General features: G+C 57.2%; 1 protein-coding gene across 2 annotated transcripts; it reads right to left on the bottom strand.

Moving 5' to 3' along the window:
• Positions 1-2,472: 2,472 nt before the first annotated feature.
• COL9A2 (collagen type IX alpha 2 chain) lies at positions 2,473-20,996 on the bottom strand. Of its 2 annotated transcripts, XM_030290573.4 has the most exons (32): positions 20,838-20,996; positions 18,373-18,447; positions 16,279-16,314; positions 16,124-16,186; positions 15,444-15,497; positions 14,680-14,715; positions 14,504-14,527; positions 14,316-14,369; positions 13,525-13,578; positions 13,304-13,351; positions 13,116-13,172; positions 12,276-12,329; positions 11,219-11,272; positions 10,615-10,668; positions 10,421-10,474; positions 10,290-10,343; positions 10,076-10,129; positions 9,826-9,879; positions 9,603-9,656; positions 9,370-9,414; positions 9,144-9,197; positions 8,849-8,902; positions 8,713-8,766; positions 7,497-7,568; positions 7,372-7,407; positions 7,165-7,209; positions 7,013-7,045; positions 6,144-6,290; positions 5,486-5,540; positions 4,294-4,482; positions 4,102-4,179; positions 2,473-3,152 (listed from the first exon to the last, which is right to left on the bottom strand). In XM_030290573.4, the coding sequence occupies exons 1-32, from the start codon at positions 20,922-20,924 to the stop codon at positions 2,968-2,970; spliced, it is 2,067 nt and encodes a 688-aa protein (XP_030146433.4). In that variant the 5' UTR covers positions 20,925-20,996; the 3' UTR covers positions 2,473-2,967. The 2 variants fall into 2 exon arrangements, 1 of the variants encoding a protein (XP_030146433.4); XR_004369711.3 differs by lacking the exon at positions 2,473-3,152 and having other exon boundaries at positions 4,294-4,477.
• Between the last annotated feature and the right edge of the window lie 812 nt (positions 20,997-21,808).

The following is a 21,808-nucleotide window of genomic DNA, read 5'->3' on the forward strand; positions in this document are numbered from 1 at the left end:
TGCCAGGTTTTTCCATGCTGGCCTTGGACACTTCCAGCCGCAAGCTGTGCTTGGGAATTCCTGGAGAATCTTCCTGAACTTTGGGTATCCTGCCTGTGGGGCGGGGAGCATCATTCCCGGTGTTTTGATGGAGTTTGGGATTAATTTATCCCAGCTCCTACAACATTCCAGCAGAACAAACCACTTCCAAAACAAATCCCTCTTTTTCGGAGGAAAAAAAAAAAAAAAAAATCCAAGAATAAAAATCAGGAATTTTATGGCACCTCCAATAATGAACTCCGTCCTCAGAAGCTCATTTAGGTATTTAAGCCCTTGTTTAATATTCTAATTAGCAGTTAATCAGCTAATCAGCGAGAACAAACGTGATTAGCTCATCTTCACCTCCTCCAGGTGATTTGGGCTCATCAGCTCCTGGTATTCCTGAATTATTCATGGCCACGGGAATGTCCCGGGGTGGGATTTCAGGATGGTCCCGGTGGATAACCGAGGGGGACGCGGTGCCTTTAGGGGAAAAGGCTGCTTTGGGTGGGATTTTGGGAAAAAAATCCTCCCTGGAAGGGTGGGAAGGGGCCGGGATGGATTTCCCAGAGCAGCTGCGGCTGCCACATCCCTGGAAGTGTCCAAGGCTAGATTGGAACAACCTGGGATAGTGGAAGGTGTCTCTGCCCACTTAATTTAATTATTCCAGGCTATCATTTATCCCGATCCTCCCTTTCAATTTTTTTTCTTTTTTCCTAGGAGCTGGGAAGCAAAGGAAAGCTCCTGCGGGATGTGTCAGGTTTGGAGGAGGAACTTTGGGTGCAATCCCAAAGGGATTCCTCCATTCCCTTCCCCTTTTCCCCTTTTGCCTTTCCCGTCCCACCGAAGGCTGGGCTCCTCCCCGCCGCATTCCCGGGGATTTTGTGGCTGCGGGAGCAGATTCTTCAAAGTCCTTGGAATAATTTGGAAAGATTCCACCTGGTTTTGCTTGGGAAAGGAGCCCTGCCTGGGCGCGGTTTGGATTTTGAGGTTTGGATGTCTGGGAGCAGGGATCAGCCGAGGTGACAAGGACTGGGCTGGCTCCCAGGAGAATCCGTGAGGCAGGAGCTCCAGACAGCCGCTTCCCGGAATTTTAATTCATTCCCGAGCTTTTTCATCTTCCCGGACGCCGGCTTGGCCAGGCTCTGCATTCCCAGCGCCTCCCGGGATGGATCGGGAAGGTCAGAGCTGCTCCTCGCCAAGGCGGAGCTCCCTCACCGCGATTTTTGGGAAGCTGTGCTGGCTCTGGAAGCAGCGGGATCAGCGTCCATGGATGTGCTGGAGCTCATTCCCCATCCCATTCCCCATCCCAGTCCCCATCCCAGTCCCCATCCCAGTCCCCATCCCAGTCCCCATCCCATTCCCATCCCATTCCCCATCCCATTCCCCATCCCATTCCCCATCCCATTCCCCATCCCATTCCCCATCCCATTCCCCATCCCATTCCCCATCCCATTCCCCATCCCATTCCCCATCCCATTCCCCATCCCATCCCGGGATGTGCTGAGTGCGGGACTGAGGAGCTCCAGAGGATTCCTGGATCCTCCAGGATGCCCAGGATGTTCCAGAGGCACAGCAGAGCTTTTCCTGCTCTGTCCTGGGAAGTGACTTTTCCCCACTCCAGGACCTGAATTCAGCCTCTGATCCCACCTGGAAGAGGCTTTTCCCTGCTCCAGGACCTGAATTCAGCCCTGATCCCTCCTGGAAGTGGCTTTTCCCCGCTCCAGGACCAAAACTCAGCTTCCAGCTCCTTCCAGCCTTTCCACGTCCATCCCAAAAATGAGAAGGGGTCAAAGGAAGGGAATTTCCCCCTTTTCCCCCCCTCAGCCCCGTCCCGGGGGATGCTCCAGCCCCTTCAGAAGGAAAGCCGAGTTTATCGGGAATATCCCAGGCTGGAAAAGCGAATTCCACGGACTGGCAGCTCCCTCTCGTGGGGAGAAAAAGCCAGGAAAAGCTGGGATTGCCCCAGATGTGCGGCACAGCTGGAGCGGAGGGGTTGGAAAATGGGAATTCAACGGGAATTCAGCGGGAATTCCAGGGAAAAGGATCGGGATGGATCTCCCGGGAAAGAGAGGCTCAGCCAGGCCATTCCTTCCCCTCTCTCCACAGGGATTTTTGGGATTCCGCCTGTTCCTTCCCCTCTCCCCACAGGGATTTTTGGGATTCGGGCCGTTCCTTCCCCTATCCCCACAGGGATTTTTGGGATTCCGCCTGTTCCTTCCCCTCTCCCCACAGGGATTTTTGGGATTCAGGACAGGGTTGGATGTTTTCCAGCTGTTCCTTCTCCACATTTGGGATTCAATTTCTCTGGAATGGCATCCAAGCTGCTTCCTTATGGGATAAAGGACTTTATTCCCCTTCCCAGCTTCATCCCAATCCCCAACTTCCACCCTGAAAATTCCACACCCTACCACGGCCTGGCTTTGATCCCAAGAAATCCACGCATCATTCCAGTTCTTAAGAATCCAGCTTGGTTTTATTATCCATTTTTTTCCAAAAGTTGGTGTTTTCCTCGTCACAATTACAAAATATCCCTATTTTACAAAGATTTACAGCTCTGGGCGCGACCAAGTCGGAGCTGGGGATTGTCTTAAATAATCAAACCATGAATTTGATTTGGGTGGGCTTTAAAAATTCCAATTTAAAAGGGAAAAGGGATGGCTAAAAAGGGAATTTCCACCAGCTCCTTCAAACATCACAGGGAATTAAAAAATAAAAATCGGAATAACTTTTATATTTGGGGGAAGGGCACAGGGAGCAAATTCGACCCCTCACGGATGGAAACAAGGCGTGAGGGGTCGAGGAATTCGAGGCGTCGCGCGCACCCTTTATCCCAAACCCAACTTTTCAAAGTTGACCGAAAAACATTCCCAAAAAACGGGGAAAGCCTGGAAGCGCTTCCCGGCGGGATTGCAGCGTTGGGGTGGCTGTGGGAAGGGATTTCTCCCCTCAGAACGGGGGGCCCTTGGCGCTGGCGGCGTAGGCCGAGGCGCCCAGGCACGCGGCCGCCTCGCAGAGCCCCGGCAGCCCCGGCGGCCCCGCGGCGCCCGGCGCACCCGGTGACCCCGGCGTGCCCGGCGGGCCCCGCTCGCCCGCCTTGCCATCCTCGGCGTGCCCAGGGTGGCCCGGGAGACCTGCCGGGAGACGCGTCACGTTGAGAAATTGGGGTTTTCCCATAAGGAATTGGGGTTTTTCCATGAGGAATTAGGGTTTTCCCCTGAGAAATTGGGCTTTATTCCCAAGAAAAAGGGATTTTAAAATAGGGACTTTTCCTGAAAAATAGGGATTTTCCCCAAGAAGAGGGATTTTTCCCAAGAAATAGGGCTTTTTTCCTGAGAAATAGGGAATTTTCCTGAGAAATTAGTATTTTTTCCCAAGAAATCAGGATTTTCCCTGAGGAATATGGATTTTTGTTGGGAAATAGGGCTTTTCCCCAAGAAATAGGGCTTTTCCCTAAGAAATGGGGATTTTTCCTGAGAAATAGGGATTGGGGTGTTTGGGAATGCTGCTGGCGAGGTTTGGGGGTGCGGGCAGAGCAATTTCAGAGAGAGGAAAAGAGGTGGCAGAGATGAGGAAGAAGGAGGAGAAGGATGATCCAGGTGGGAGATTTGTGGGATGAAGCTGGGAATATTTACAGGATGAACTTGGCCAGGTTTTGTGGGATGAAGCTGAATTTTTGTGGGATGAACCCTATCACATTTACAGGACAAACCAGGCAGTTTTTGTGAGATAAACCTGTGCAAATTTTGTGGGATAAACACAGGCAGTTTTTGTGGGATGAACCTGTGCAAATTTTGTGGGATAAACCTGAGCACATTTACAGGATGAGCCTGGGCAGGTTTTGTGGGATGAACCCTACCACATTTACAGGACAAACCAGGCAGTTTTTGTAGGATGAATCTGTGTAGGTTTTGTGGGATAAACCTGAGCAGATTTACAGGATGAACCTGTGCAAATTTTGTGGGATGAACCCGTGCAGTTTTTGTGGGATGGATCAGAAGGTCCCCAGGCAGCGCTGGGCTCATCCCCACAGGGTGACAAAGGCCACGTGGCCGTGTCAGTGCAGGGGACACCTGGTCTCACCTGGGATCCCTGGAGGACCTGGCATTCCCGGGTGGCCACGGCCAACCTCTCCCCGCTCGCCCTTCTCTCCTCTCTTCCCTGTGGGTACCAAAAGGAGGGAATGAATCCATGGAAAGGCTGGATGGGCCACCAGGGGTGGGGACAGTGCCACCCCAGCAGGTCTGGCCGTGGCACCGTGCCACCAGCACCCACCTTTGGGTCCGACATTCCCGACCTGCCCGGCGGCTCCCAGGATTCCGGGGACACCTCGGGCTCCCAGGGGGCCGTGGGGACCCTGCTCACCGGGGGGCCCTGGGGGGCCGGGGGGGCCGGGGGGTCCCACGGCCCCGACCCCACCCAGGGCGGCTCTCCTGGAGCTCACGGCCACCTCTGCCAGCTGCTCTGTGGGGCAGAGAGGGGCCGGGATGAGATCCGTGGGGTGGGATCCATGGGATCCATAGGAAGGGATCCACAGGATCCATGGGGTGGGATCCATTCAGTGGGATCCGTGGGATCCATATGAAGGGATCCATATGAAGGGATCCATGGGGTGGGATCCATAGGACAGGATCCAGTGGGTGGGATCTATGGGATCCATGAGGTAGGAGCCATAGAAAGGGATCCATTGGGTGGGATCTATGGGATCCATGGGGTAGGATCCATATGAAGGGATCCATGGGGTGGGATCCACAGGATGGGAACCATGGGATCCATAGGAAGGGATCCACAGGGTCCATAGGGTGGGATCCATTCAGTGGGATCCATGGGATCCATAGGAAGGGATCCATAGGACAGGATCCATTGGGTGGGATTTATGAGATCCATGGGGTAGGATCCATATGAAGGGATCCATAGGATCCATGGGGTGGGATCCACAGGATGGGAACCATGGGATCCATAGGAAGGGATCCATTGGTTGGTATCTATGGGATCCATGGGGTATTATCCATATGAAGGGATCCACGTGATCCATATGGAGGGATCCATAGGGTGGGATCCACAGGATAGGAACTATGGGATCCATAGGGTGGTATCTATGGGAAGGGATCTACAGGATGGGATCCATGGGATCTATGGGAAGGGATCTAAGGGGCAGGATTCATGGGATGGGAGCCACAGGGTTGGATCCACAGGATGGAATCCATAGGATCCATGGGGTGGGATTTATGGGAAGGGATCCACGGGGTAGGATCCATGGGATGGAAACCATGGGATCATGGGGTGGGATCCACAAGATGGGAACCATGGGATCCTAGGGTGGGATTTATGGGAAGGGATCCACGGGGTGGGATCCACGGGATGGGAACCATGGGATCCATGGGGTGGGATCCACAGGACGGGATCCATGGGATGGGATCCATGGGGTGGGATCCACGGGATGTGGTGGCCCCTGCTCCGCCCTCACCTTGCAGCATCTTCAGCACCACGTCCACGATGTGCTGGTCCCCAGCGTCCCGGCCCTGCCAGGAAGGGAATTTCGCTCCCTCTGTCCCCCCCCAGAGCCCCTCCCAGCCCAAATCCCGATCCCGATGCCCTCCCTGCATCCCAGGTCACCTTCCCACCCTGCTCTTCCCAATCCAAGTGCTCCACGCTCAGCTCGCTCCGTGCTCGCGGCATTTGAGTCCAAAATGAGGGTTTTTAGGGGAAAATCCCAACCCTACAAATCCCTGCTGCTGGCTGGTTTATATAGGGACGGGTTTTGGCTGCCACACACAGTGGGAATGATGGAATTCCTCCCCAGGAAGGTGGGATCCCAAAGGAGCTGGGTGGGAAGGAGAGGCAATTCCTGAATTCCTGGCGAGCTGAAGAGGGTGAGGAGGGATGTGGGATCGGGAGGGATGTGGGATCGGGAGGGATGTGGGATCGGGAGGGATGTGGGATCAGGAGGGATGTGGGATCGGGAGGGATGTGGGATCGGGAGGGATGTGGGATCGGGAGGGATGTGGGATCGGGAGGGATGTGGGATCAGGAGGGATGTGGGATCAGGAGGGATGTGGGATCAGGAGGGATGTGGGATCGGGAGGGATGTGGGATCAGGAGGGATGTGGGATCGGGATACTCACGGCTGTGCCCCGAGGGCCCGGCATTCCCGGTACTCCACGCTCCCCCACCAGCCCCCGAGGGCCGGGAGGGCCGGGATAGCCCCGAATTCCCGGTGCTCCTGCATCCCCCACGGGGCCGGGGAAGCCGAGGTCGCCCTGGATGCCTTGCTGGAGGAGGGATGGAGAGAGAGGGGCAGGAGCGGCTCAGGCTGTGCTGGGCATCCCGAGAGCCCAAAATCCCCCAAAAACCACAGGCAGGGCTGGATCCCAAATGGGCTGGGGCTGAACCCAGGGTCGGATCCCAAAAGTTTGGGCTGGGGCTGAACCCAGGGTTGGATCCCTAAAGTTTGGGCTGGATCCCAAATGGGCTGGGGCTGAACCAAGGGTTGGATCCCAAAAATTGGGGTTGAACTTGAATCCAGGGTTGGATCCCAAGAATTGGGGCTGGATCCCAAATGGGCTGGGGCTGAACCCAGGGTTGGATCCCAAAAATTGGGATTGAACTTGAATCCAGGGCTGGATCCCAAAAATTTGGGCTGGGGCTGAACCCAGGGTTGGATCCCAAAAATTGGGGTTGAACTTGAATCCAGGGCTGGATCCCAAAAATTTGGGCTAGGGCTGAACCCAGGGTTGGATCCCAAAAATTGTGCCTGGGGCTGAATCCAGGGTTGAATCCCAAAAACTGGGGCTGGGGCTGAATCGAGGGTTGAATCCCAAAAACTGGGGCTGAGCCTGAACCCAGGGCTGAGCCCAGAACTGAGCCTGACTCCAGGGTTTAACCCCAAAGAGAAGCTGAGGTGAATCCAGGGAAAATATTCCCTCAGTACCTCAGCCAGGAGGATCCCACAAATCCCCCCAAGTTGTGGGGGGTCCCAAACCCCACCACTCACCTGTCCCTTGGGTCCTGGCTCTCCTGACTCCCCCTGGGGACAGAGGACATGGGAAAAGCGATGAGGAAACAGCAGGAATTTCGGGCTGGAGCTGGGATTTAATGCCAGGCAGGACGCCCCAGCATTCCCAGGAATCCTCTGGAATCACTCACCTTCTCTCCCTTGAGCCCTGCCAGGCCGTGGACACCGGGATCTCCCTAAAGGAAAGGCAAGGAGAGGTGGGAACATTCCCAAAGTGCCCCCCAACTCTGGAATGAGGGGGGGATTCATGGAGAAGGTGCCTAGAGCCAGTGTTTGTTAATCCCAGCTCTGTTAAACCCAGCTCTGCTAAACCCCTGCACAGCCTGGGATGTACTCACAACGCTGCCTTTGGGGCCGGTTTTCCCTGGAGAGCCCTGGGGAAAGGAAAAATTGGGAAAGGAAAAATTGGGACACTCAGAGCAGTGTCCCCAAGAAGCCACCTTGCTGTCCCCAGAGCTGTCACCTTGTCTCCTTTGACTCCAGGCAAGCCTTGGGGTCCTGGGATGCCTGCTGGGCCCTGCTCACCCTTTGGCCCCTGGAAATCCAAGGAATACAGGAAAATGAGTGAGAGGAGAAAATGAAAAGACTTCTACCCATCAGGGAATTGTCCCCAAGGCAGCTCCCCATCCTCCAGCTGATCCCAACCTTCCCTAAATCCCAGCTCTGAGGGGACACAGGGCACAAACCCACGGAGAAGCCATGCCAAGGGCAGTGATTTTCCTGTCCCCTGGAAAAGCAGCACAAATCAGGTTTTTGGCTGTTTTCCCAGGGAAGGAAAGTTCTGCAGAGGGGCTGAGCTCTCCTGGGACAGGAGGAAATTCCTGTCCCAGCCGGGGTCCCATTAATCCCTCAGCTGTTCCCTAATCCCTCAGCAGCAGGACAGGCACGGGACTGACCCCGGGATCAAAGGGGGAGGTGTGGCTGTGTCCTGCTGATCCCAAATCCAGCCTTGGACACAGAGCATGTTCTGTGTTCCAGCCTGGGTTTGGGGACAACGCAGAGCATGTCCAGTGTCCCAGAGTGGCTTTGGGGAAAATTTAAAGCATTCCTCGTGTCCCAGCTCAGCTTTGGGGACAATTCACTGTCTTTGGGGACAACTCAGAGTATCTCCTGTGTCCCAGCCTGGATCTGGGGACAACTCAGAGCATGTCCTGTGTCCCAGAGTGGCTTTGGGGACAATTCATTGGCTCTGGGGAGAACTTATCAGATTTAGGGACATCTCAGAGCATCTCCCATGTCCCAGCCCGGCTTTGGGGACAACCCAGAGCATTCCCCTTATCCCAGCCCAGCTCTGGGGACAATTCAGAGCATGTCCTCTGTCCCAGCCTGGATTTGGGGACAACTCACCAGCTTTGGGGACAACTCAGAACATGTCCCAGCTTGGATGTGGGGACAACTCAAGGCATGTCCTGTGTCCCAACACAGCTTTGGGGAGAACCCAGAGCATTCCCTGTGTCCCAGAGTAGATCTGGGGACAGCTCAGAGCATTCCCTGTGTCCCAGCACAGCTTTGGGGAGAACTCACCAGATTTAGGGACAGCTCAGAGCATCCCTCATGTCCCAGAGTGGATTTGGGGACAACTTACCAGCTTTGGGGACAACTCAAAACACATCCCAGCCTGGATTTGGGGACAACTCACCAGCTTTGGGGACAACTCACCAGCTTTGGGGACAACTCACCGCTCTGCCCTGCTCGCCGGGGGGCCCCACGAGGCCCCGCTCGCCCCTGTCACCCTGCGGAGAGCCGGGACAGGAGCGGGGTCAGGGCCACCCCCCTGGCACCGCCACCTCCCCACCCGCCGTGTCCCCAGCTCACCTTCGGCCCGGGGACACCCTGCGGGCCCTGCTCGCCCCGAGGTCCCGGCTCGCCCTAAAAACGGGAAAGAAAATCCCCCAGAAGGTGGGACTCACTCTGTGCTCCTTCCCCTGGGGAGGGGTGGCCCTGTCCTTGTCACCACTGCCACCGCGGGGTGGTGACAGGAGCGGGGTGGGGATGAAGTGCCCGATTCAAGTGCCCGATTCCGCTTTTGGGGTGCGGGAAATGGGGAAAAAAGGGGGAAAAAAAAAAAAGGGAGAGATCAGCCCCGAGGGACACAGCGACAGGTACTTACAAGCTGTCCTGGGGCACCGGTGACACCGGGGTGGCCCCGAGGACCCAATTCACCCTGTGAGGGGAGAGAGAGGTGAGGGGACAGCGGGGACAGGGAGGGATCAGAGGGGGATAACGGGGATGGAATGGACAGGGAGGGACAGAGGGGACAGGGAGGGACAGTGGGGACACCTGGGACAGGGAGGGGGACAAGAGCAGCGGGGTGGGTGCTCAGAGGTGCCACCCACCTTGTCACCCGGGCCACCTTTGTTTCCCGGCTGGCCCGGCAATCCCTGAGGAAACAAAGTCGGGATCAAACCCTGGGCACAGCTCGGTGTCCCCTCAGGGTGCCACCCCTGGGCACAGCTCAGTGTCCCCTCAGGGTGCCACCCCAGGGCACAGCTCAGTGTCCCTACGGGCCCTGGCACCCCTGGCAGAGGGTGTCACCCCTCAGGGGACAGGCTGGGGGTCCTGCACTCACAGCTTGTCCCCGGTGTCCCGGCGTTCCCGGGCGTCCCGCCTGTCCTGTGCCACCCTGCGAGGGACAGAGGGGGTGTCACCAGGAGTGGGGTGTCACCAGGAGTGACAAGGGGCTCCTGGCCGAGGGGGACACTGCCCCTGAGCCCGTGGGCAGGAGCTGCCATGCCAAGGGACGCTGTTCCCTTTGCCATGCCCGTGATTCCCAGCGGGTGGCATTCCCTCACCTTCACTCCTGGGATCCCTGGGGTGCCATCCTTGCCATCGATGCCCGGGAGACCCTGAAAAGGGGAAAGAGTCACCCGTGGGACACCTCGAAAGGACTCGAAGGCTCACGGTGGGGACAACAAAACCGTGGGGAGGGAAAGGGACATTCCAGGTGTGTGCTGGAGGGGACAGGGACAGGTGGTGGTGATGGCACAGCAGGGACAGGGCACTCTGCCCAGGCAGGGCACAGGTGCCACCAGCTGTACTCACATTCTCCCCCTTGGGGCCGATGTCACCCTGGGGTCCCCTGATGCCACGGCCGCCCTAGAGCAGGAGGGGACAAGTGTCAGTGTCCTGCTGGCACAGGGGACAGGGCTGGGAGCTGGAGATGCCCCTCGAGGGCACCCTGGGCACAGCCCCCCATGTGGGAACGGTGCCAAGCTGGGGAAAAGGGGACACCAGCACTGGGGTGGGGGTCACCTACCAGCTCCCCCTTGTCACCAGCGTCCCCAGGTGGTCCCTTGGGGCCTTCCCTGCCCTGGAGGAGGGAGGAGAAGAAGGATTGAGCAGGGCACAGTGGGATCCCAGAGCACCCAGGGGTGAGGGGACACCCACCGGCCGCCCGGCGGCTCCGATGCTCCCGACCATGCCCTTGTAGCCAGCAGGGCCCTGGAAAAAAGAGCATGGAAAGGTCAATTCCCACCCCAATCCATCCTGGCATCCCTGAGACGGCCCAGCACGTCTGGGAATGATCTGGGTGGCACCTGGAGCCCCGATCCCAGAGCCTGGGGATGCCACCCCACACTCACCGTCTCCCCCTTGGGTCCTGCCATGCCAGGATAGCCCCTGAGGCCCTGAGGTCCCTGCAGGGAAGGAAACCACAGCCAATTCAGCTGGATAAAAACCCCCAGGAGCAGCCCAGGGGGAAGCAGCAATTACAGCAAAAGCTGAACTCCACCAGCTTTGCCAAACAGGAGGAATTCCAGACCCTCCTAATTCCAAAGCCCCTCAGCAGGTGCTTTTCCAGCTGTCAGTTCCATAACTCCAGAGGGCCCAAACTGCAGCCACGTCCCTGGGCCACAGCTCTTGCCTTCAAAGCAGTTTTGCCCTCTCCTGGCCTGGAAAGCTCAGCCCAGTAATTGCTTTTCATCTTCAAAGTGCTCCGAGAATTCCTGTGGATTTAATTCCCCCCCTCCTCGGGGCAAGGGGGAGTCAGGGGACAGAGGGGATTTATCCCAAATTATCCCTGGGAACAGCCCTGGAGTGCTCCAGAGGAAGGGATGGGATGGAGGCTTTGCTGGGAGCGGGACAGGCCGGTGTCACCTCCCTGGTGTCTGGGGACAAGGACAAAGAGGCCACCCCCAGTTCCTGCGGGACGTGGGGGACAGAGGAAAAGAGGAATGCAGGATTTACCGGAGGGCCTGGGACTCCTTGTTCTCCAGAGGCACCGACGTCCCCCTTGGGGCCCTGGGAATGCAGAGAAAAGGGAATGTTGGAGGGACAGGGGACACAGAGCAGCCTGGGGACACCCCAGCCCCAGCTGGCACCCACAGGGATGGGCACAGGTGGCCCTGCCCAGGAGCCACCCTGGTCTCCCATTCCCACATTTTCCATTTTCCTCTTTCCTCCCATCTTCCTTTCCCTTCCCAAAACGCCTTCCCTGCTTCCAGCCCCACAGGGACGGCCACACCTGGATCCTGCTGGGATCCTGCTGGGATCTATCTGGGATCCTGCTGGGATCCTGAAGGGATCCAGCTGAGATCCTGAAGGGATCTGGCTGAGATTCTGATGGGATCCGACTGGGATCCATCTGGGATCCTGATGGGATCTGGCTGAGATCCTGCTGGAATCTGGTTGAGATCCTGTAGGGATCCTGCTGGAATCTGGCTGGGATCTGGCTTGGATCCTTCCAGGATCTGGCTGAGATCCTGCTGAAAGCCTACTGGGATCTGACTGAGATCTGGCTGTGATCTGGCTGGGATCCTACTGAGATCTGGCTGGGATCCTGCTGGGACCCTGCTGGGATCTGGCTGGGATCCTGCTGGGATCTGGCTGGGATCCTGCTGGGATCCATCTGGGATCCTGCTGGAATTTGGGTGAGATCAGCTGAGATCCTGCTGGAATCTGGTTGGGATCCAGCTGGGATCCTGCTGGTATCCATCTGGAATCCGGCTGGGATCTAGCTGGGATCTGGCTGGGATCCGGCTGGGATCCATCTGGAATCTGGCTGGGATCCTGCTGGGATCCTGCTGGAATTTGACTGAGATCAGCTGAGATCCTGCTGGAATTTGGTTGGGATCCTGCTGGGATCCATCTGGAATCTGGCTGGGACCCATCTGGGATCTGGCTGGGATCCGGCTGGGATCCTACTGGAATCCTGCTGGGATCTGGCTGGGATCCATCTGGAATCTGGCTGGGACCCATCTGGGATCTGGCTGGGACCCCTCTGGGATCCTGCCGGATCACTCACCGGCTCTCCCTGCTTGCCGGGCTCTCCGAGGGCGCCGGGGCGGCCTCTGTGTCCCTGCGGGGGGAGAGGAAATCCGTGAGGAAAATCCCTGGCAGAGCTGCAGGGTGGTGGCACCATCCCGGTGGCCACGTCCCACAGAGCCACCCTGGCACCACATCCCACCCTGGGGTGCCCGCTGGGGACATTGGGGGGCTCGGAATCGAATCCCAGTGGGAACATGGAATGGGTTCAGAGTCCCACTGGTGACACTGGGGGGCTCAGAATCCCACTGGGGACATGGAACAGGTTCAGAATCCCATTTGGGACATTGAGGGGCTCAGAATCCCACTGGGGACATGGAATGGGCTCAGAATTCCAGTAGGGACATTTGGGGGGCTCAGAATCCCACTGGGGGGCTCAGAATCCTAATAGGGACATTGAGGGTCTCAAAGTCCCACAGGTGACATGGAATGGGCTCAGAGTCCCAGCAGGGACATTAGGAGGCTCAGAATCCCAATGGGAATATGAAATGGGTTCAGAGTCCCACTGGTGACATTGAAGGGCTTAAAATCCCACCGGGGACATGGAATGGGCTCAGAATCCCAACAGGAACATTTGAGGGGCTCAGAATCCCAACGGGAACATGATTTCAGAATCCCACAGGTGACATCCTGAGCTGGGGTTGGGACTTTGGCACAGGGGCTGGGGACCCTCAGGGACCTTTCCCACAGCACCTTTGTCCTCCAGACCTCCCTGTCCTGGTGCTCCAGAGATCCCAAAGAAGGATCCTTCACTCCACCACATCCTGGAGGTGACAATTCCCGTTTTTCCCCCGCCATGGCAGCTCCAGGACTTCCTTACCTTCAATCCTTGCAGTCCCTGGGGGCCCTTGGGGCCTGGGGGGCAGCTGGTGGGGCACTGGGAGGAGAGGAAGGACAAGGATGAGTTTGGAATGACCTGGAGAGGCCTGGGAAGAGAGGGAGGGAGGGGTCCTGCTCCACGTGGGACACCCGGGTCACAGCAGGGGACAAGGTCATGGCAGCTCTCACCAGGAAATCAGCGCTGCCTTCCAAGCCTTGGAGGCGTCCCGGGAGGCCCTGCAGGGAGGGAAACCATCAGCATTCCAGGATTTTATATCAGGGTGGTTTTACAGGAGCAGGGAACAAGGAATGGGGTGGGAGGTGAGAGCCAGAGCCCAAATTCCAGCCCCAATCCCCAGGATGAGCCTGGGGAAGCTTCTCCCTCCTGGAGGTGGCTGGGAGATACTCACAGGTTTCCCTGGAGGACCTGGGGGACCCCTCGGGCCGTCGGGTCCGGGGTCACCCTAGGAAAGAAGGCCAGGAAAGGAGAATTTGGGATGAGATGGAGACCCAGAGAGCCAGGATGTCCCAGCAGGAGTGGGGACATCCCCAGGGTGATGGCACCAGGGGAACCTCCATTGCCAGGATGTCCCAGCAGGAGTGGGGACATCCCCAGGGTGATGGCACCAGGAGAATCTCCATTCCCAAGTTTCAGGGTCATCCCTGGTTATCCCAGGAGCCCTGGATGTCCCAGCAGGAATGGGGACATCCCCAGGGTGATGGCACCAGGGGAACCTCCATTGCCAGGATGTCCCAGCAGGAACAGGGACATCCCCAGGGTGATGGCACCAGGAGAATCTCCATTCCCAAGTTTCAGGGTCATCCCTGGTTATCCCAGGAGCCCTGGATGTCCCAGCAGGAATGGGGACATCCCCAGGGTGATGGCACCAGGGGAACCTCCATTGCCAGGATGTCCCAGCAGGAGTGGGGACATCCCCAGGGTGATGGCACCAGGAGAATCTCCATTGCCAGGATGTCCCAGCAGGAGTGGGGACATCCCCAGGGTGATGGCACCAGGGGAACCTCCATTGCCAGGATGTCCCAGCGGGAATGGGGACATCCCCAGGGTGATGGTACCAGGAGAATCTCCATTCCCAAGTTTCAGGGTCACCCCTGGTTATCCCAGGAGCCCTGGAGGGCACAGAAGTTGCTCCTGGAGGAAGGAGGGGAGGTTCTCCCCTGTCCCCTCCTGGCTCCTCACCTTGGGTCCCAGCACTCCGATCTCCCCGGGAAGTCCAACCTGGCCTGGAAGCCCCTAAAGGGAGAAGGGAGAGAAATTCATGGAATTTCCCAATTCCTCCCCTCAGGTGGTGCTGAGGTTTGAGCTCCTCCTGCACAATTCCAAGCAGGATCCCAGGCCACCCATCCCAGCCTGAGAGCGGCACTTACGGGGGGTCCTGGCAGTGAAGGACCCTGTGACAAAAAGAAAATGACAATTGGTTCAAATTCCCCAAATCCTCCGGAATTCCTGCCCCAAGGAGGGCGATTCCCACCCCACCAGCAAGGATGGAGCAGGGGGGACTTGGGGGGTGCCCACCCCACCCGTGGGAGCAGCAGATACTCACAGGGAGCCCTGGTGGCCCTGGGAGTCCGGGCTGGCCCTGCCAGGACACAAGAGGAGAGTCAGGAGCTGGAAAAGGAGGATCTGCTCTGGCAGCTGCTCCAATTCCCCCTCCCTGGATGCAGCCTCAGGGCCAAAAACTCCATCAGGGCAAAAAACTCCATCAAAAACTCCATCAACAACTCCATCAGGCAGTTCCTGCACCCATGGATCCCATCCAGAGTGACGGGGATGGCCCCAGGCTGGGGCTGGGAGGGAAGGGGGAGCCTGGGAAGGTGGGAACTTGGATAGGTGGGAAATTGGGAAGGTGGGAATTTGGGAAAGTTGGGAATTGGGAAGGTGGGATACTTGGAAATGTGGGAATTTAGGGAGGATGGAATTTGGGAAGGTGGAATCCTTAAAAGGGTGGAAATATGGGAAGGTGGGAGCCTGGGAATGAGGGAGCTTGGGAAGCTGGGAAATTAGGAATGAGAGAATTTGGGAAGGTGGGAATTTGAGAAGGTAGGAATTTGGAAAGGTGGGAAATTGGGAAGGTGGGAATTTGGAAAGGTGGGAATATGGGAAAGTAGGATTTTGAGAAGGTAGGAATTTGGGAAGGTGGGAAATTGGGAAGGTGGGAATTTGGAAAGGTGGGAAATTGGGAAGGTAAGAATTCGGGAAGGTGGGAATTCGGGAAGGTGGGAATTTGGGAAGGTGGGAATTCAGGAAGGTGGGAATTTGGGAATTGGGATCCTGGGAATGAGGGAGACGGGGCTGCCCCTCACTCACTTTGACTCCTGGCCTGCCAATGGGTCCTGGCTCCCCTTTGGCTCCCGTCAGGCCCTGCAAGGGAAGAGACCCAGCGAGTTATTCCCATTCCTCCTGCTTCCAGCCAGGAATTCTGGCTGGGCTGAATCCATTGGCAGGGGCCAAGAGTGGAATTAGCACAGGGACACCCTGCAGGGACCCTCACATCCACCCTGGGCACATCCAGCCCTGGCAGGGACACGTGGGCAGCTCCACCCATCCCTGACCCCAAAAGCTCTTTTGGGATTCCCAAAGTGGGAAGGAGTGGCAGAAGCTCTTTTAGGATTCCCAAAGTGGGCAGTAATGGCAGAAGCTCTTTTGGGATTCCCAAAATGGGCAGGAGTGGCAGAAGCTCTTTTGGGATTCCCAAGGTGGGCAGGAGTGGCAGAAGATCTTTTGGGATTCCCAAGGTGGGAAGGAGTGGCAGAAGCTCTTTTGGGATTCCCAAGGTGGGCAGGAGGGGCAGAAGCTCTTCCTGAGCTCTGCTGGGATCCCAAAGGTGGAAAAGGGTGGCACAAGCTCTTCCCGAGCTCATTTGGGATTCCCAAGGTGCTTTCAGCTCCTGCCCAGAGGGATTTGGGCACATTTTTATGTGGGGCCGACAGCAGCTCGCTGTGACCCCACAGGCAGGGACAGCACGAGGGGACAGGGTCGGTTCTCACATCAATGCCCGGCTTCCCTGGGGCTCCATCCGGACCAGGAGCTCCAGGCTCGCCCTTGACACCCTGGAAAAATGAAAAATTGGGATCAGGCTGGAACCAGGCCCTGGGGAAGGCGCGGGATCACCGCCAGGCTGAGGGACGGGGTGGGGACTCACCGGGGAGCCGGCAGATCCTACAGGGCCTTTGTCACCCTGGGGAAACGGGAGGTGGGAAAGGGATCGGGCACCCCATAGAGCCCATCCTGGGATCCCGATCCCTGCCCCATAGAGCCCATCCCATTATCCCAATCCCTGCCCCATAGAGCCCATCCCGGGATCCCGATCCCTGTCCCACAGAGCCCATCCCATTATCCCAATCCCTGCCCCACAGAGCCCATCCCATTATCCCAATCCCTGCCCCACAGAGCCCATCCCATTATCCCAATCCCTGCCCCACAGATCCCACCCCATTATCCCAATCCCTGCCCCACAGATCCCACCCCATTATCCCAATCCCTGCCCCACAGAGCCCATCCCATTATCCCAATCCCTGCCCCACAGAGCCCATCCCATTATCCCAATCCCTGCCCCACAGATCCCACCCCATTATCCCAATCCCTGCCCCACAGATCCCACCCCATTATCCCAATCCCTGCCCCACAGAGCCCATCCCATTATCCCAATCCCTGCCCCACCGAGCCCATCCCATCCCATCCCATTATCCCAATCCCTGCCCCACAGAGCCCATCCCATTATCCCAATCCCTTCCCCACAGAGCCCATCCCATTATCCCAATCCCTGCCCCACCAAGCCCATCCCATCCCATCCCATTATCCCAATTCCTGCCCCACAGAGCCCATCCCATTATCCCAATCCCTATCCCACTCCTCAGACAGGAGGGAGCTGCTGGATCCCACAGGCAGGGCAGGAAAAGAGGGTTCAGCTTGGGTTTGTGTTTTTTGGGGTTTATCGTGTTTTATTGGGGTTTGTGAGTGTTTTTTGGGGTTTATCAGGGTTTTATTGGGGTTTGTGAGGGTTTTATTGGGGTTTGTGAGGGTTTTATTGGGGTTTGTGAGGGTTTTGGGGGGTTTTGTGAGGGTTTTTGGGGTTTATCAGGGTTTTATTGGGGTTTTTGAAGGATTTGGGGGGTTGTGGGTGTTTTATTGGGGTTTGTGAGCATTTATGGGGGTTTTATTGGGGTTTGTCAGGGTTTTATTGGGGTTTTTTGAGGGTTTTGGGGGGTTTTGTGAGCGTTTTATTGGGGTTTTGTGAGGTTTTTCTTGGCATTTTGTCAGGGTTTATTGGGGGTTTTGAGGGGTTTTTGGGATTTTTGAGGGTTTTATTGTGGTGTGTGAAGCTGGGTTTTCTGAAGGTTAAGCTGGGGATTTTGTGAGGGTTTTACTGGGGTTTGTGAAGCGGGGTTTTCTGAGGGATGAGCTGGGATTTTGTGAGGGTTTGATAGGGTTTGTGAGGGTTTTTGGGGGTTTTGTGAGGGGCTTGATGAGATTTTGTGAGGGTTTTACTGGGGTTTGTGAAGTGGGGTTCTGTGAGGGTTTTACTGGAGTTTTGTGAGGGTTTTGCTGGGGTTTTGTGAGGGTTTTGCTGGGATTTTGTGAGGGTTTTACTCAGGTTTGTGAAGTGGGGTTTTGTGAGGGTTTTACTGGGGTTTTGTGGGGGTTTTACTCAGGTTTGTGAAGTGGGGTTTTGTGAGGGTTTTGCTGGGGTTTTGTGAGGGTTTTGCTGGGGTTTGTGAAGTGGGGTTTTGTGAGGGGTTTGATGGGGTTTTGTGTGGGTTGTGCTGGGGTTTTGTGAGGGCTTGACGGTGTTTCTGAAGCGCTGTGCCTGCTCTGGCTATAAATAACACTAAAATAACACCACATCCTGGAGAAAGGGCACTTTCTGCTGCCTCACAGGGCTCCCCTCTGTCCGAGCCCCCATTCCACAAACCGTGGAGGATCCAGAGCCACAATCCCCCACCACATCCCTCTGCAGAACCCCACTGGGATGTCACTGTCCCCACCCCAGGTCCCCCCTTCCGAGCATCCTCCCCCTCACCCCTGCATCCCCCAAAAACCAATCCCACCCCAAATTCCCGAGCCGTGGATTGGTCTGGATTTGGGGTGCAGAGCCGGGGCTGCTCTGCCTGCCCTAAATCAGGAGTGGGAACAGCACGGAGAGGCCCCCCCAGCCCTGTGCCACTCACAATGTCCCTTTTGTGCTGGTGTCCCCTCCCTCCCTCCCTCCCTCCCACAGCCCACACAGGTTCCTCACGTCGATGCCATCGGCTCCCGGCACTCCTGGGGGACCGGGGGGCCCTCGTGGGCCAGGTTCTCCTGGTGGCCCTCGCTATGGGGGCAAAAAAGGGATGGGATCCATGTCAGGAAGGACCCCGAGATGTGTGGGGAATGTGTGGGGCAGAGCTTTGCCCCTCCTGTGCGTCCCCCAGCAAGGGCATGGATGGGGAAATCCAGGATTTCTCACGCTGGCACCTCCAGCTCCTCACTCCCTGCCCAGTTTTTATCCCATTTCATCCATCTCCTGCCCCGGTGTCCGTGGGGAACAGAGCAGGGTCTCCATGGGGTGATGGCAGCGTTTTTACCCCTCCTTCCTCTTACCCTGGTGTCCAGGGATCTCCTGCCCTCATGGAGCAGGATCTCCATGGGATAACATTTTTACCCCATCTCTGCCCCTTCTTTCCCTGGTGTCTGAGAATCTCCTGCTCCAACAGAGAAGGATCTCCACATTATGACATTTTTACCCCATTTCTTTCCCTCTTTCCCTGGTGTCTGAGGATCTCCTGCCCTGATGGAGCAGGATCTCGACAGAGCAGGATCTCCATGGGATCACATTTTTACCCCATTTCTTTCCCTCTTTCCTTTGTGTCCGAGGATCTCCTGCCCCCACAGAGCAGCATCTCCACGGGATGACATTTTTACCCCATTTCTTTCCTTCTTTCCCTGGTGCTCCTGCCCGGATGGAGCAGGATCTCCACGGGATGACATTTTTACCCCATTTCTGCTCCTTCTTTCCCTGGTGCTCCTGCCTGAATGGAGCAGGATCTCCAAGCATTCCTACCCCGTCTCTGTCCCCCTTTCCCTGCCACTCCCAGAGCTCCTGCCCTGACAGATCAGGGTGTCCGTGGGGTGACAGCAGCGCTTCCAAATCCCTCAGAGTGGGATTTCTGGGAGCCCTGGCAGGATTTAGGTGCCCCAAACCCCCAGGATGAGGTGGGGACCCCCAGCCCCTCTGTGTGAGCTCTCCCTGGGCCAGGCTGGCTCTGCTCCCGGGCTCTGGACAAAAGCTCCATTCAGGGAAGCTCCCGGTGCTGGCTTTGAGGTTTGCACAGGGATTGGTAAAGAAACCTCTGTTATCCTAACAGGGAGTTCAGGGGGGAAAGATATTCCAGTCCTGCAGACTGAAGCCCTGGTGTTCCTGCAAATGGGAAGCAGACGGTGGCTGGGCTGTGCTCCTGCAGCTCCTCCAGCCTCCTAGGCTGGATTAACTTTAAAAATAAATATAAATATAAGGAATAAATGTAGGCATCAATGTAAATCTATACGGGTGAGAGGTGCTGCTGGTTCGTGTACACAACAGGAGAGCCCCGGCCCCACCTTGGATCAATCCCTGAGCCCGGCAGGGAGCGAGTCCCCATCCCTGGGATCTCCCTGAATGGCACCTTTGTCCTGCCCGAGGAACGGAATTCCAAAGGGTTCCTTGTTCCCAAAATTCCCACATCCCCCTTGCTCCGCTCCCCTGCCCCACAATCCCGGGGGTGGGGGGTGGGTTAGGAAGGAGTTGTCCCCCGGTTTCCAACAGGCAACTCAAGAACTACATGGAAAAAAATTCCCAAATCCTCTAAAATCTGATTTTTTTTTTTGCAGCTGTAAAACAAGGAGAGTTTTCCCAGGTGGAATCCCACTGCCTGCCCCTGTCCAGGGCTCACCTTCCCTTTTTCCAGATCCATTTTCTCCTGCCCCTGGGTGAGTCTGGAGAGTGCAGAGGGACCCCCTGGCAGCCCCCAGGAGCCCTGGGATCACCCCAAAAGGGTCAGAGCCCCCCCAGCCCTGCTCAGTCCGGATCTGCAGCACATCCCAGGAAAGCAGGAGCAAATTTCCCAGGAAATCCAGCGGGAAGGACAGAGCCCCCAACTGCTGCTCCGGGGAGGGGGAAATCAAACTGAATTGATCAAACTAAACTCGTTTAGCCAACAATTCCCGAATTTCCAAACCCGCACTTCTCGCACGGGGAAGTCTCCGGCGGGTCGGGGCTGTGGCTGTTCCCACCCTCCCGGGGTGGGAAAAACAAGGGAATTCCTGGGAAAAAGAAGGGAAAAGTGCTGGGGGAATAAACCCAAAGTGCTCAGGACTTCGAGGGAGCGGAGATGGGGAATGTCCCCTCTCCATCCACCCTCCTGGGGGAGAATTCCTGGGAAAAATAAGAGAAAAGTGCTGGGGGAATAAACCCAAAGTGCGAGATGGGGACTGTCCCCTCTCCATCCACCCTCCCGGGGGAGAATTCCTGGGAAAAAGAAGAGAAAAGTGCTGGGGGAATAAACCCAAAATGCTCAGGACTGCGAGGGAGCAGAGATGGGGAATGTCCCATCTCCATTCCCGGGAAAAACGGGGAAAGTGCTGGGGGAATAAACCCAAAGCGCGAGATGGGGACTGTCCCCTCTCCATCCACCCTCCATCCCCTCTCCATCCCCGTTCCAGCCGGGAATCCAGCACGGCACTTACGAGCTGGGCCAGGCAGAGGCAGGAGGTTTGGAGCAGGAGCCAGAGCTGCGACACGAGGGTGACACGGGCCAGGGGGACACGGGCCATGGCGAGCCGGGCTGGCACCGAGCGCGGCTGGCACCGGGCAGCGCTCCGGGACACCGGGAGGGGAAAGAGGAGGAGGAGGAGGAGGAGGAGGAGGAGGAGGAGGAGGAGGAGGAGGAGGAGGAGGAGGAGGAGGAAGGGCTCATTAATATGGAGCAGAATAGGGCAGGTCCCCGCCCCTCTCAGGTGAGCCCGTGGCTGTTACGGGCTGGATGGGGACAGAGGGATTGGCACGATGGGGACAAAGTTTGGCACTATGGTGACAGGATTTGGCACGATGGTGACAGAATTTGGCACGATGGTGACAAAGTTAGGCACGATGGTGACAGGATTTGGCACGATGGGGACGGAGTTTGGCACGATGGGAACAGGATTTGGCACGATGGGTATGGATCTGGAGCCCCCCAAAACCCCACATACAACACCTCTGTACCCCTGAGCACCCCAAATCCCCCACCCAACTCCTCTGAGCCCCCCAAAATCCCCCACCAAGCATCCCTGAGCCCCCCCAAAACCCCACATACAGCACCTCTGTATCCCTGAGCCCCCCAAAATCCCTCATTCAGCATACCTGAGCCCCCCCAAAACCCCACATACAGCACCTCTGTACCCCTGAGCCCCCCTGAGCCTCCCAAAATCCCCCATCCAGCCCCTCTGAACCCCCCAAAACTCCCTTCTAACATCCCGGGACCCCCACCCAGCACCCCACAAACCTCCACCCAGCACCCCTAAGCCCCCCGGCCATCACCTCCGCCCCCAGTGTCCCCATCCCCTGCCTGTCCCCCCATTGTTGTCCCCCCAATGTCCCCCCCAATGTCCCCCCACTCTCACACGTCACCCTCCCCATTCATCCCCTCGCTGGCCCCGCCCCTCTCTCCCTATTGGCT

The sequence above is a fragment of the Taeniopygia guttata genome, chromosome 23, assembly GCF_048771995.1.
Source record: "Taeniopygia guttata chromosome 23, bTaeGut7.mat, whole genome shotgun sequence".
Taxonomy (NCBI): Eukaryota; Metazoa; Chordata; class Aves; order Passeriformes; family Estrildidae; genus Taeniopygia; species Taeniopygia guttata.

Excerpts from the sequence above, each read along its gene's own strand:
- COL9A2 (XM_030290573.4), bottom strand. The coding sequence starts at position 20,924 with ATGGCCCGTGTCCCCCTGGCCCGTGTCACCCTCGTGTCGCAGCTCTGG. Across the intron at positions 10,130-10,289 it reads CTGGTGACAAGGGGGAGCTG|GGCGGCCGTGGCATCAGGGG; the intron begins GTAGGTGACCCC and ends CTCCTGCTCTAG. Across the intron at positions 5,541-6,143 it reads CGGGCCCTCGGGGCACAGCC|GGCCGGGACGCTGGGGACCA; the intron begins GTGAGTATCCCG and ends CCTTCCTGGCAG.